Source organism: Schistocerca americana, chromosome 3, assembly GCF_021461395.2.
Source record: "Schistocerca americana isolate TAMUIC-IGC-003095 chromosome 3, iqSchAmer2.1, whole genome shotgun sequence".
Classification (NCBI taxonomy): Eukaryota; Metazoa; Arthropoda; class Insecta; order Orthoptera; family Acrididae; genus Schistocerca; species Schistocerca americana.
Genome location: NC_060121.1, coordinates 906,231,769 through 906,247,487, shown reverse-complemented (window position 1 = coordinate 906,247,487; position 15,719 = coordinate 906,231,769). Strand labels below are relative to the sequence as shown.

Genomic DNA, 15,719 nt, shown 5'->3' with positions numbered 1-15,719 from the left:
TTGTGGCAGTGTATGGTATTCATCCGTAAAATAAACTTGTCTTTATGGATGATGACAGCTGTCTGCTAGCAGGTAGCCGGCCGCTGTGGACGAGCAGTTCTAGGCGCTTCAGTCTGGAACCGCGCGACCGCTACGTCGCAGGTTCGAATCCTGCCTCTGGCATGGATGTGTGTGATGTCCTGACGCTGAGGTTAGTTAGATTTAAGTAGTTCTAAGTTCTAGGGGACTGATGACCTCAGATTTTTAGTCCCATAGTGCTCAGAGCCAATTGAACCTTTTTTTTTTTTTTAGCTTCAAGAAAAGGAATCCTCCGCCATTTTCAAGCTGCATGACAAATTGGATGGTTCATGATTCATTAATGAAGTCCATTCTCGATAACCCCTTGTCCTTTGCAGTCGTAAATGATGATATCGTTTGGTCAAAACAGGGGCACGAAGGGGCCATTCTGCCGTGAAGCCACATGATCAACAATGTACACTGAACGTGTACGTCCAACACATCATCGTCTGCTGGCGGTCTCACTATCCTTCAAGCACATGTCACACTTTGTCACGACAGTAGCACACGAACAGTCGACTGGCTTCACCGTTGCTAGGTGCCGGGCCATAACAATCTGCCCTTTGCCAAAGTCGCTTATGTTAGTTGTTTTCGTCATTTGCGGTCCATATTGTGTCTAGATATGGAAAATTGCTGCAGCAAAAATGTCATGAAATCGAAGAAGAAATGATCGTCAGAAGGACTGACTCAGCATATAGAAGAGTCAGAACCACAAATGCGAGGACGTCAACACTAAGACAGCAATGGGAAGCACGGATGGGTGGAAAAAGTACATAAAAGGCCACTATGAGGGAGAGGAATACTCATATGACGAGATAGAAGGAGACGTTGACGTCGATATCCGTAGAAATGTTGGATCACGTGAGGCAATACCGACCTTACGACTTATCTTAGAAAATAGATTAAGGAAAGGCAAACCTACATTTCTAGCATTTGTAGACTTAGAGAAAGCTTTTGACAATATTTACTGGAATGCTCTTTTTCAAATTCTAAAGGTGGTAGGTGTAAAATACAGGGAGCGAAAGACTATTTACAATATGTACTGAAACCAGATGGCAGCTATAAGAGTTGAGGGGCATAAAAGGGAAGCAGTGGTTGGGAAGGGAGTAAGACAGGGTTGTAGCCTCTCCCCGATGTTATTCCATCTGTGTATTCAGCAAGCAGTAAAGGAAACAAAAGAAAAATTCGGAGTAGGTATTAAAATCCATGGAGAAGAAATAAAAGCTTTGAGGTTCGCCGATGACATTGTAATTCTGTCAGAGACAGCAAAGGACTTGGAAGAGCAGTTGAACGGAATGGACAGTGTCTTGAAACGAGGATATAAGATGAACATCAGCAAAAGCAAAATGAGGATAATGGAATGTACTCGAATTAAGGCGGCTGATGCTGAAGGAATTAGATTAGTAAATGAGACACTTATATAAGTTAAGGAGTTTTGCTATTTGGGGAGCAAAATAACTGATGATTGTCCAAGTAGAGAGGATATAAAATGTAGACTGGCAATAGCAAGGAAAGTGTTTCTGAAGCAGCGAAATTTGTTAACATCGAGTATAGATTTAAGTGTCAGGAAGTCGTTCTGAAAGTGTTTGTATGGAGTGTAGCAATGTATGGAAGTGGAACGTGGACGATAAATAGTTTAGACGAGAATAGAAGCTTTCGAAATGTGGTGCTACAGAAGAATGCTGATGATTAGATGGATAGATCACATAACTAATGAGGAGGTATTGAATAGAATTGGCGAGAAGAGGGGGTTGTGGCACAACATCACTAGAAGAAGGGATCGATTGGTAGGACATGTTATGACACATCGAGGGATCACCAATTTAGTATTGGAGGGCAGCGTGGAGGGTAAAAATCGTGGAGGGAGACCAAGAGATGAATACACTAAGCAGATTCAGAAGGAAGTAGGTTGCAGTAAGTACTGGGAGATGAAGAAGCTTGCACAGGATAGAGTAGCATGGAGAGCTGCATCAAACCAGTCTCAGGACTGAGGACCACATCAACATGCTTAAGTTTCATTATGTTCTCCTGCGAGAGCTTCTGTTAAGTTTGGAAGGTAGGAGACGAGGTACTGGCAGAAGTGAAGTTGTGAGGACAGGGCGTGAGTCGTGCTTGGGTAGCTCAGTTGGCAGAGCACTTGCCCACGAAAGGCAAAGGTCCCGAGTTCGAGTCTTGGTCCGACAGTTTTAATCTGCCAGGAAGTTTCATATCTGAAATAGGGCAGTTAACAAGTGGTACGTGTCTTTGCTGAATCATGCTACGTAAAACGACTGCTGTCCAGAGACACGTAATCTTGACCACTATTGTCTTAAAAAGATATCTATTACGACAGCTGGGTTTTAGAATGTAATTTCAATGCCAGTGGATTGTTTTAGACTTTACATAATTTACTTTAGTTTTCACTAAGGTGGACTGTTTTGGACAATCTCACAAAGCAGTGTAATATATCCAAACAAATCTAAATATGACATTTAATATAGGTATATGTCTTACCTGAGGCCTCCTATGTAAAGAAGGTATTGTACAGATTTACTTAATCTTTTCGACAGTCTTCTTAAAAAAGTTCATCAAAGTACTATTTTTTATAATGTGGTGTCAATGAAAGCGGTTTGTTTTACACATTACATAATTTTTAAGGAACTGTACAGTTATGAAATGTTTTTAACTAGGCTGCCAACATGTAACAGGTGTGTCTTTCCTCTCTTTTGTAGAATGGTTGCTGGATAAACTATTGCAACCTTCGCATTTTTTGACTGTATTACAAATTATATATCCTTTTACATGGAGTTTGGCAACAAACGATCAACAAGTTTGGCCTAAGTTTTAGGATACGGTTTTAACCCTTGACGGTCCACACAATACCCTCTGTTTTATTAGTTTTATTCGTAGTCCACAAAGAAGCTATGGTCGATCATCCTAACCTATAAGCATGTTAAGAAACGTTACTGCTCTCATATGAAAGCAAACATTATCTCAGGTTCATCACGTGTACCCAAATGTAAATTTGGTTTTCTATGTCTATGGGCGTACTGGTCCGCAGCTCGTGGTCTTGCGGTAGCGTTCTCGCTTCTCGCGCACGGGGTCCCAGGTTCGATTCCCGGCGGGGTCAGGGATTTTTCCATGCTTCGAGATGACTGGGTGTTGTTGTGTCGCCTTCATCATCATCGTTCATCCCCATTACGGTCGGAGGAAGGCAATGGCAAACCACCTCCGCTAGGACCTTGCCTAGTATGACGGTGCGGGTTTCCCGCATCGTCCCCTACTCTCCTCGCAGTATGGGACATCATCACCATGGGCGTAGCATATGTTTAACTAGCCCGACTGGTTGGTCGTGCGGTCTAACGCACCGCTTTCCGGGCGGGAAGGACCGCCGATCCCCGGCATGAATGCGCTGGCGGATTTGTGTCGAGTTCCGTTGAGCCGGCCAATATATGAATGGTTTTTAGGCGGTTTTCCATCTGCCTCGGCAAATGAGGGCTGGTTCCCCTTACTCCGTCTCAGCTACTCTATGTCGGCGATTGCTGCGCAAACAAGTTCTCCACGTACGCGTACACCACCATTACTACTCTACGACGCAAACATAGGGGTTGCACTCGTCTGGTGTGAGACGTTCCCCAGGGGGTCCACCGGGGGCTGAACCGCACAGTAACCCTGGGTTCGGTGTGGGGCGGCGGAGGGGTGAAGTAGACTGCGGTAGTCGTCGTGGGGTTGCGGACCACTGCGGCTGTGGCGGGGACGGAGCCTCTCCGTCGTTTCTAGGTCGAAGGTTAACATAAGATGACATGCCAGGTGATCAAAAAGTCAGTATACATTTGAAAACTTAATAAGCCACGGAATAATGTAGATAGAGAGGTAAAAATTGACACACATGTATGGAATGACATGGGATTTTATTAGAACAAAAAAAAAAACAGAGTTCACAAAACGTCCGACAGATGGCGCTGGACAGCAAAACGCCAGTGAATGCGCATGACAATCGTGTATAAAAGGAGCTGTAATGAGAGAGAGAATCAGATGCACCAGCAGTCGCAGCATGCTGACGTTACCTGAAAAAGCGCTTTTAGTGAAGCTGTATTATCAGAATGGGGAATGTGCTAGTTCAGCATTACGATCCTATCCCCATAGGAAGGGGATTCGAACGGGTAAAGGTCTGTTGACAAATGCAGCTGTGGCGAGAATGATTTCGAAGTTCGAAGCCACGGGTTGTTTAGACGATAGACCCCGTAGTGGTCGACCGAGCTGCTGGTGAGACAGTTCTGGAAGAAATGGAGACTGTAGCGGGTTCGTCTCTGCACGGGGAAGTCAGCGCCCGTGCAATCGCACGTCGCACCGGCATTCCATACACTATTGTTTGGTTGGCACTTGGCCTTTTTTTCTTCGAGGAAATGCGTGATTCTGGTTTTGTAACTGCTGCCGTGACGGGTGAGAGGTACACCGATATGTTACAGAATCGCATCATCCTCAGCCTGGCTGATAAACACCTGCTGGAACGTATGATGTTTATGCAAGATAGCTCTCCACCCAATATTGCTAGACGCGTGAAAGATCTCTTGCGCGCGTCGTTTGGTGATTATCGTGTGCTCAGCCGCCACTTTCGGCATGCTTGGCCTCCCAGGTCCCCAGACCTCAGTCCGTGCGATTATTGGCTTTGGGGTTACCTGAAGTCGCAAATGTGTAGTGATCGACGGACATCTCTAGGGATGCTGAAAGACAACATCCGATGCCAATGCCTCACCATAACTCCGGACATGCTTTACAGTGCTGCTCACAACATTATTTCTTGACTACAGCTATTGTTGAGGAATTATGGTGGACATATTGAGCATTTCCTGTAAAGAAATGGCTCTGAGCACTATGGGACTTAACTTCTGAGGTCATCAGTCCCCTAGAACTTAGAACTACTTAAACCTAACTAACCTAAGGACATCACACACATCCATGCCCGCGGCAGGATTCGAACCTGCGACCGTAGCTCCTGTAAAGAACATCATCTTTGCTTTGTCTTACTTTGTTATGCTAATTATTGCTATTCTGATCAGATGAAGCGCCATCTGTCGGACATTTTTTGAACTTTCGTATTTTTTTGGTTCTAATAAAACCCCATGTCATTCCAAGCATGTGTGCCAATCTCTCTATCTACATTATTCAGTGATTTATTCAGTTTTCAAATTTATACTGACTTTTTGATCACCCAGTATGTTTCACTACTTCGTTTAGATGTTGCAACTTCACTACTTTACTTGACCCAACAGGAACTTTCAATAATCTGACCGACTGGTATTCTTTTGTACATGCTATACACAACGGTTCACATTAATTTTTTTGACCAGTGTCCTTTCTTACGCATTTTTGTTAATATACAGGTGACTTGAAGATCGTCACTTGACAGAAACTTGTTCTTGTCAAATAAAGACAAATTATAACAGTTCATTGGTGGTTTTGTGACCCTACTCTTTAAATTTTAGAAGAATAAAATTATTATTTGCAAAAATAACATTTATTTTCCTACAATTTGTACAAAAAATATACAACGGAGGGTTAAGTCAAAAACAGTTTTATCAGTCTGGAAACGTCCCTTAGGTTACATCTTATCCCAGGAGACCGAGACGCGCCTTGGCCTGCAGGTGAGCGATGGTGTCGGCAGCCCTGGCGGCAGCCACCTCAGGGGTGTCCAGGGGCACACCGTCCGGGCCAATCACGATGTTGGCAGCAGGGGCGATCACGCCGCGAGCAGCAACAATGGCAGGGCCCACGATGCCGGGGGCTGCGATAGCGTGGGCGGTGATGGCGTGGGCGGCCAGGGCCGTCGCCGCCGGGGTCCTGGCGTCGATGATAGTGGCGCCGGCTGCAATGGCTGGAGCGGCAGCGATGGCTGGAGCAGCGATGGCGGGGGCGGCGAAGGTTCTGGCAGCGAACAGTGCCGGTGCAGCGGCGATGGCGGGGGCGGCGATGACGGCAGGGGCGGGCGCGGAGTTGGCGATGGCGTCGCGGGCGTTGGTCTCAGCCACGGCGGCAGCGTGGGAGGCCTTGGCGGCCGCTACCTCGGGGGTGTCCAATGGGACGCCCTCCGGTCCGATCACGATGTTAGCGGGTTCCACAGGTGCGGCAGGAGCGGCGGGGGCGGCGGGGGCCGCTGGGGCGGCGCGTGCAGGGGCGGGGGCAGCTGCGGCGGCGGCGGCATTGGCGGCGGCGTCGCGGGCGGAGGTCTCCGCCACGGCGGCGGCGTGCGAGGCCTTGGCGGCGGCGACCTCGGGAGTGTCGAGCGGGACTCCCTCCGGGCCGATGATGATGTTGGCGGCAGGCACTGTGCGGATGAAGGCCGGGGCAGGTGCGGGGGCGGCGGCCAGGAGCGCGGGCGCTGGGGCGCCCAGGGCGCGCGCCAGCAGGCCGGGCGATGACAGGTAGCCGGGCTTCGCCAGCGACGCCGCCACGAGGGCGCTCAGGACCACCTGCAACCGGCCGAGAGTTCTTACCACGCCGTCTGCTAGTCCCCCCGCCTTGCTTCACGAGCGGCTACATTTATTGCATTCTGTATGAGCGTGATTCAGAAAGTGAGGTAACATGTACTCTATGAAGAAAATGTATAACAAGGAAATAAGTTGTTTTTATTGTTGTTGCGGTCTTCAGTCCAGAGACTGGTTTGATGCAGCTCTCCATGCTACTCTATCCTGTGCTAGCTTCTCCATCTCCCAGTACCTAATGCAACCTACATCCTTCTGAATATGCGTAGTTTATTCATCTATTGGTCTCCCTCTACGATTTTTACGCTCCATGCTGCCCTCCAATACTAAATTTGTGATCCCTTGATGCCTCAGAATATGTCCTACCAACCGGACCCTTCTTCTTGTCAAGTTGTGCCACAAACTCCTCTTCTCCCCAATTCTATTCAATACCTCCTCATTAGTTATGTGGTCTACCCATCTAATCTTCAGCATTCTTCTGTAGCACCACATTTCGAAAGCTTCTATTCGCTTCTTCTCCAAACTATTTATCGTCCACGTTTCACTTCCATACAAATATTTTCAGAAACGACTTCCTGACGCTTAAATCGATACTCGATGTTAACAAATTTCTCTTCTTCAGAAACGCTTTCCTAGCCATTGCCAGTCTACTTTTTATATCCTCTCTACTTCTACCATCATCAGTTATTTTGCTCCCCAAATAGCAAAACTCATTTACTATTTAAGTGTCTCATTTCCTAATCTAATTTCCTCAGTATCACCCGACTTAATTCGACTACATGCCATTAACCTCGTTTTGCTCTTGTTGATGTTCATCTTATATCCTCCTTTCAAGACATTGTCCATTCCGTTCAACTGCTCTCCCAAGTCCTCTGCTGTCTGTGACAGAATTACAATGTCATCGGCGAACCTCAAAGTTTTTATTTCTTCTCCATGGATTTTAATACCTACTCCGAATTTTTCTTTTGTTTCCTTCGTTGCTTGCTCAATATACAAATTGAATAACATCGGGGAGAGGCTACAACCCTGTCACACCCCATTCTCAACCACTGCTTCCCTTTCATGTCCCTCGAATCTTATAACGGCCATCTGATTTCTGCACAAATTGTAAATAGCCTTCCCCTCCCTCTATTATATCTCTGCCACCTTAAGAATTTGAAAGAGAGTATTCCAGTCAGGAGATAAGTATATTCAGAAAACATGATGAACACTGTGATATCTCAGTTCCAGGCCTCACTTGTCGTCTCCTTGGGTGACTACTGTGCCCATCAGAGGGTGTCATCCAGCCCAAAGGGGATGAGCCAGTTTTTTCCTAATCCTCATAAATGGGTTAAAGTTGGTCCCTGCATGACAGGACTTCAGGTTTTTGGTTTCCCATGAGGGCCAGTGATCTCTGACTACAGTTACAGACAAATTTCTAAAAGTACTGTCAGCTTACTGATGCTCTGTTCGTAGGAGCAGGAAATGGCCAATAAAAATGCCTACATTCTGCTCCTGATTATGACTGGCTGAAAGGCTAAAATGATTTCGTCGAACGAGCTGTAGCTCTCGAAATTGAGGAGTAAGTAAGGAGAGGACAGGAGTCATGAGCCCTGTGGGACACAGCTCTAGTTTTAAAGGTATTGCGTGAATCAGCTCGGTAGTAAATGATCGTCAACGAATTATAAAAGAACAGTTGTTTTCAGTTTTTTGAGAGAGGAAGCAACTTAATAAGCAGTCATTTGCTTGATGAACAGAGGTTTCAGAACGTGGACACGTCAGCTAGCTGAAGGTAGAGTTTGACAAAACAAGGCGGACTTGGCGACATTAAATTACATTTGCTCCAATGGAAACATGCGGTTCATTCGTATGAGTCCTTCTCCTTTCTAACATTGGACTGTTATCCAGTTTCGCTTGTGGGTGAGGGTTGAAGAACGTGTAGTGATTGTCTGATGCTCGTTTGTCAATCCAGTGGTCAAATCTTGAGTGCTTTGAAAGTATTTCCTTTGCTACAGGGTACTGATTAGTGGTATAGAAGAAGTGGCTATTGCAGCTCTGTCTGATGGGTCGAAGCGAAGCTTGTTTGTCGTCTGTTACAACTACCATTAGAAATAACTGGAATCGTTAAAGAACTTGCTATACTGAAATAAATGGTTGTAGCGGACTATTACAAAGCGTCAGTTGTCGCTCTTAAGGATTAAAAAATCTACATCTACATCTACACGGATACTCTGCAAATCACATCTAAGTGTCTGGCAGAGAGATCATCGAACCACCTTCACAATTCTCTATTATTCCAATCTCGTATAGAGCGCGGAAAGAATGAACACCTATATCTTTCCGTACGAGCTCAGAAATTCCCTTATTTTATCTTGGTGATCGTTCCTCCCTATGCAAGTTTGTGTTCAACAAAATATTTTCGCATTCGGAGGAGAAAGTTGGTGATTGGAATTTCGTGAAATGACAAGAACCACAACAAAACTACGTTTCCAAGAGCACACATATCCCCAAAATAAGACAGCCTTTACTTCACACATTGTAGGAAATAAGCACTCATCAACACGAATACAATGGAATTGTTACATACAGCAACTAAGAGGAGACTGCTCTATGTGCAAGAGATAGTGGAAATCTTTATTAACAAAAGGTGTTCTCCGGAAGAGATTTCAAACGACCATCACGAATTTAATTACTATTCTAACATTTTTAAGGATTTGCATTAAAGATCAGATGTTTTGATCTCATATGTTGAACTGTGGTGCATCAGAAGACGGAAACTAGAGTGGTTCGGAAAGCACTGCCTCGTATCAAACCGAGCAGACAGCGACACAACTAACTCATGGTTCATCTGCAGTCGTCCACGGTACATCAGTTACTGAGGAAACTGTGAAGGACAACTAAAAGTCAGAAAGCGATCCCAGGCGACTGCAGTGAACTCCTCAGCGCTGATTTTCTTATGTTACATCTCATTCTTTCTATTTATATATTTTATTTTTTAAATAATTTCGAACTTCATTTACATGGTGCGTCCAAAAAGTATCGAGACGTTTGATTCTTGTCGCACAAGTGACGTCACAGCAGTAACTGCGGTGTCAAAACTGCAAACAACACACGTGCTTTCGGCCAGCCAGTTGCGAGCGGGGAGTATCAAATAGTGGACGCTCGGCCGTTGTGTGTCAGCCTTGTTGTTTCAGATATCACAATGCAGCAACGAATTGAACATCTCTAAATCAAGTATGCAAGACACTCTCCACACTGTTTTGAAGAAAAGAAAAATGTGTGCAAATTCTGCCACCAAACAGTAACGACGACCAATCAACGGCTGCCGCGACTTGATTAATATGTAAAATGAGGAAAAAATTCATTGTGGCCGACGAGACTCAATCCGAATCACAAAATGACGAAGTACAAACCTTCACATAATGGTCAATGCTTTGACGACATAATCGACATTCAAACCAGTATGATGAACTAGTTGAACAACATCGCAAAGGAGTTTTCTGAAAGTCCCACATGGTTGCATGAACGATCTGCACGATGTACTCAAGAAAAGGTGGGGGAGGGAGGAGAGAGACTATGTAGAACAGCTGAAGTATCAAAGTTACGACCTTAACTTTTCTCTGTAATGTATTAACCTAGCCTCGAACTTTTTGTTTGAGGGGTATGTATGCCTTCAATTGTGTCTCCTTTACCAAAAGTCAGCCTGCTCGTCTAGAATAAGTTGAAAATATGTTGTTAAGTGACATGGACTGGAACATGCATGTCAGATCGCTTGTGGGGAAAGCGAATGTTCGATTTCGGCTTAGTGGGAGAATTCTAGAAAAGTGTACCTCATGTATAAAAGCGACGCGTACCGAACACTTGTTCGACCCATTTTTGAATACTGACCAAGTTTCGGTATCTCACCAGGTTGGATTAGAGAGAAGCAACGAAGAAATTCAGAGAGGTGCCGTTGAGATTTGTTAGTGGTAGCTTTGATCAGCACGCGAGTATTAGAGAAGTGATACGTGTGCTCAAAGGGGAATCCCCTGACGGAAAAAGAAGTTGTATCCGCGAAACACTATAGAGAAGGTTTAGAGAATCGGCATCTCCTACAGACTGTAGAACGACCGTACCACCACCGACATGCTTTCCACTTGAGGGACATGAAGATAGTATTAAGATAAACAAGGGCTCTTGCCGAAGCATAAAGACGTTCGTTTTCCTCCGGCTCCATACGGATGTCGAATGGGGAAGAGAATTTCCAACAGTAGTACAATAAAACCTCCACAATACACCGCATTCTCGTTTGCGTAGTATGTATGTGGGTGTAGACGTAGATGGACCTTCCCCGATACTCTTCCCATCTTATCATTGTTCAGTAGTAAATTCTGATAGCACACCCAGTTAGGATTTTTATGTCGCATTCTGCATATCAGTTATATATATATATATATATATATATATATATATATATATATATATATATATGACAAACTTAATTATGTGACTGTGCGAGCCTCTGCGCACTCTAGCGGATGGGTGTTTGATTCTGGCCAAAGGGGCATCAGAGAACGCACAGAAATTTTAATGACAACCTATGTTCTTGTACTTTTTGAAGAGTGACGCACTGTAATAAGGTTTGGTGTATAGTAGACCTACAGGTTGTGTGTAATTAGAACTGTTTACGTTCAGTGGTTTCTCCTGCCTGTTTTAGATCTAAGTATCAACATCTTACAGTTTTCTTTCGGTGTACGAGACATTGCTGTCGTACTTAATGAAAACTGTTCCTAAACTTCTGCAACTGAGGTAATGATGTACTATGAAAAATCGCCAGCACGTGAGAAACGTCCATTCGACATACACGAAAATATATTTTTTCTATTTCAGTATAATTTCTTGTTAAATTTCAGACATTACGGAACGAAAGATTTTCTTTAAAACTGAAGATCCTAGTCTCTTTGTGTTTATTGTGGAACTACCAGTGAGTCCCTCAGAGAAGTAGAAGAGTTTATTATGCGCCTATGTTAATTCTGAGAAAGGCGTGCCTCCCAAACGGTCTGCATTTAAGGTAACTTATCAGACTTGTCTGAGAAAAGTTATCTTGATCCGCACACGAGCAGAAGGAATATTTTAATAGACGAAATAATGCATGAAGGTCTGTTTTACAGTTACTGTAATACTTAAATTTGCTACTCCCAAATGTTGTACAGTTTTCAGATCGTTTCCGAAATGACGCTCTGAGCCGCAGTAACATTTTCCTGGTAGTCTTAAGTTTGACATTTCGATTGACTTCTTCATTTTCCGCTGCTATATTGAAGTGAACAAAAACCTACAAGTGACTGAGGTATAAAAATTGTTTGCGTTAACATTTTTTACAAAATATATCTCAATGCAAGTGGGACAGTGGCAAAGTTTAGCATAGGGCAAATAGAAAGCAAGAAACGCTGAAAGTTTTCAGGGTCAACAAACTGGCTGAAAACTGAGCTGTAGATACGGGAAATTTATCTTAGCACTTAGATTCGGTGTCGCGACGGGCTCGAAAAGAAGACTCAGTGCAGTCGGTAATTATTCTTTTTACGATGTTAAAGTAGATGACTGTTTCATCATTAAAATTACAGAGAAATATGACAGTACTGGTTACGTTGTAAAGTTTCTCACTGAAGCTGCGAATATGTACGGTTATATCCTTGTAGGAAGTAATGTGTCAAGAATGTTCCTGCAACTTCATCATTTCTAAGTAACACATAGTGTCGTGTTGATTAACAGCCTAAACATTAGCCACATGCAAATCGCCTTTCCGATGTTAATTTCGCTGAAAAACTTACAAGGAACGCGGAAGCGACTAAAAGCTACGCGAGTGGCGTTTCACGAAAATAATTCACAAGTAACGAATTACAAAATTATTATCTTTATTCGTTTTCTTATAGTGAGTGAAAGGATATTGGAATGGGAAATTTTCTTCATTTCAATAATAAAATGAAAGAGACTAACAGTAAAGTGAAAGAGCATTGTAACGAAGTATGCACCATAATAATGAACAGTGCTGCAGCCAAAGTACGAAAATTGACTCATCTGGGAGGAATGAGCGCACAACGTCAACGAAGCAAGAAAGGCATAAGAACTAGAATGGCAGCGCACGGCAAAGTGCTCGTCAATAATACAATTATGCTAATGTCAGTTATTGAGTTATGTCAGATAGAAGCTGCTGAATCAAAGCGGGCTAAGAAAAAATACTTGCGCAGTGGACCAATGGGAAAGAGGGACCTGGAGACCATTGAAGAAGAATATCAGTAATTAAAAGGACAGATAAAGAGCACTTTAGAGATAGGAATAAGTGGAACAGGATGGATGAAGGAAAGCACTAGTTCGGGAGACACGAGCTAAAGGTGGGAGACGGAAGAGGCTAGAGGAAAAGTGACAAGAAAAGTAAGGAAAAAAAACTGTGGCAGTCGTTGATACTAAGGATGTTTTTGGTAGCGGGTACACAAGGATGAGATTAAAACAGGGTAGGAGTAAAGAGAAAATAGTAACCTAAGGATCTGTACAATAGCAAATCTAGTACATTATTTGAAAATTGCACGACTCTTCTTGGACCACTGAAAAGAAGAGTGATACATATATTAATGTCAGTGGTGTTGAGAAACAGTTGAAGTTAGTGAAAGTAAACAAGGGCCCAGAGTCCAGTGAGATCCTGTCAGATTCTATACAGACCTTGTGTCTGGGTTACCTCCCATTGTAGCCATAGCGTCTCGTTGATCCCTTGAACAAAAAACTCTGTCCAGTGATTTAAAAAAGCGCGGTTAGACCAATCTATAAGCAGTTTACCGGTAACAGAGGCGATCCACAAAAAAACAAACGACTTTCAGTGACGACCATCTGTTTTAGACTCTAACATATGAGTAACTGAAAGTTGTGGATTCAGAAAAATATCTTTTGTTAACCAAGATCCCAAGTACTGTGCTTATATTGATAACTGGTTCCAGATAAACCAATTAACAGGCTTCAAAACACAAAAAAATTGTTTATTATACATCACCAAAGAATCAATAAACAAAAAATTTGTCGTGATTTGAAAACAGCTAATTAATTTAGGCGAAATTAGTTATCAGTATAAAAGACATACTTGCGATCTTGCCTAATAAAGGATTTTTTTTATGAATCTACAACATTCAATAGACACAGATCGCTTATCTCGAATCTGACCATGCCACACAACAACGTACCGAGGTGTGTGTAACAGAATGCCTTCTTCCTTGCCGGCCAGTTCGGATTCCGAAACCAGTGATCTTGCGAAATCAAACTTGCACTTTTCTCACCCGACTTTCTTAAAGCCATGGGAGTCAAGTACACATGTTATCCAAAGTACGGTCGTATGAGGTATCAAGCGACTGGACAGGGTTTCTTGACAGGGAGTTTTTTTTTTCATTATGCGACTTAACTTCTGAGGTCAGCAGTCGCCTAGAACTTAGAACTAATTAAACCTAACTAACCCAAGGACATCACACGCATCCATGCCCGAGGCAGGATTCGAACCTGCGACCATAGCGGTCTCTCGGCTCGAGACTGTAGCGCCTAGAACCGCACGGCCACTCCGGCCGGCTGACAGGGAGTATACAGCAATTTACCTTGGAAGAAGAGTGATCGACACATGTAGAAGTAACTTGAGGTGTACTCCAGAGAATAGCTGAGTTGGGACTCCTGCTATTAATGTTATAGTTAAAGATCTTGCAGACAACTTTAGTCTCAGACTTTTCACAGATGACGTTGCTACATATAATTATGTTCTGCCTAAAAAAAAGAGAAGGGCCGTCCGGTGTGACCGAGTGGTTCTAGGCGCTTCAGTCTGGAACCGCGCGACCGCTACGGTCGCAGGTTTAAATCCTGCATCGGGCATAGATGTGTGTGATGTCCTTAGGTTAGTTACGTTTAAGTAGTTCTAAGTTCTAGGGGACTGATGACCTCAGAAGTCAAGTCCCATAGTGCTCAGAACCATTTGAACAATTTTAAAAAAAAAAAAAAAACTCCACAAATATTTAGTTGAATTTTGATAATATAGCCGAATTGCTTCAAATGTTTGAAAATGTAACATCATGCGCTTCATGAAATGAATAAGACGTACATCCTACGACTACAATCGCAATTGTACAAAACTGAAATATGTCGACTCGTGCAAATCAGATGGAATGATCATGTCGGCTCAGTCGTAGGTAAGGCAGGTGGCTGACTTCGGCTTGCTGGCAAGGTAACGGGAAAATGCAATCAGTCTACGAAGGAGACTGCTAACAAATCACTCGTACGTCCTAGTTTATAATACTGCTCAAATGATGTTGGATTCGATTCAAGTAGGAAACATAGGCGGAGAAGGGTAGCATGAATTATTATTGGTTTGCTTGACAACTAGATGTAGAAAAACCTTAATTTGGCAGACTCGTGAAGACAAATTTCAATCATCTTGCGAAAGGTCTGCTTAAAAAATTTTAACAACCAAAGGAGACGAATGTGGAGATATCCCTCAACCCCCTTACGTAAAGTTCCCGTTGAGCCCGTGATAAAAAAAATTATAAAAACTGCAGCACGCACAAGCGGCTTTTGAACAGTGAATCCTGCTGCGTACTATATACAATCGGAACGGGGAGAAATCCAAACAGGTGGTACCATGTAGCGAACACTCCCTGCTACATAGTTCTCTGGGACTTGCAGGGTACGCTTATAGAGGCAGGAGCAGCGTGATAACACCGTTGGTGCGACATTACGTAGACGAGGTAGCTGCGTGGGCTCGTAGTCGCGAGTGTGGGCGGCAGATGCGCCGTCCCGAGGGAGTACTCACCAGGACCTTCATGGCAGATGGGAGCTCGTGGGTGCCGGTAGCTGCCGTGAACTGTGCCGGCAGCAGGGCCCGCCCCGCTATATATAGCGATCCGGGCCGGCCGTGTCCCAAAGAGAGCGACCTCGCGTCGACTCTCGGCTCGCGACTCCTCCTCGCTCCTCCCTTCCGCTGACTGCTGACGCAACAACTCGTCAGCCCTGGGGACCGCTAGCACCCAGCAGCCGTAGCATCCCCCGGCGCTGGCGACAAGCCTGAAACAAAGGCCGCGGCGGCGCGCCGCAGGCGGTGTGAGCTTCTGGCCAAAACAAGCAGCCCTTCTTGATGAACTGCGGTCTCATCTTTTTTGGCACACAAGTTTGTTTGGTATCTTCAAGAAACAATTACAAGAGACGGTTAAAAAATTCCCGTTCACA

The 15,719-nt window shown here is 44.2% G+C and overlaps 1 protein-coding gene across 1 annotated transcript; it reads right to left on the bottom strand.

The window, feature by feature from the left end:
• Positions 1-5,535: 5,535 nt before the first annotated feature.
• Positions 5,536-15,362, bottom strand: LOC124605661 (cuticle protein 18.7-like). Its single transcript, XM_047137495.1, has 2 exons — positions 15,307-15,362; positions 5,536-6,506 (listed from the first exon to the last, which is right to left on the bottom strand). The coding sequence occupies exons 1-2, from the start codon at positions 15,316-15,318 to the stop codon at positions 5,646-5,648; spliced, it is 873 nt and encodes a 290-aa protein (XP_046993451.1). The 5' UTR covers positions 15,319-15,362; the 3' UTR covers positions 5,536-5,645.
• Between the last annotated feature and the right edge of the window lie 357 nt (positions 15,363-15,719).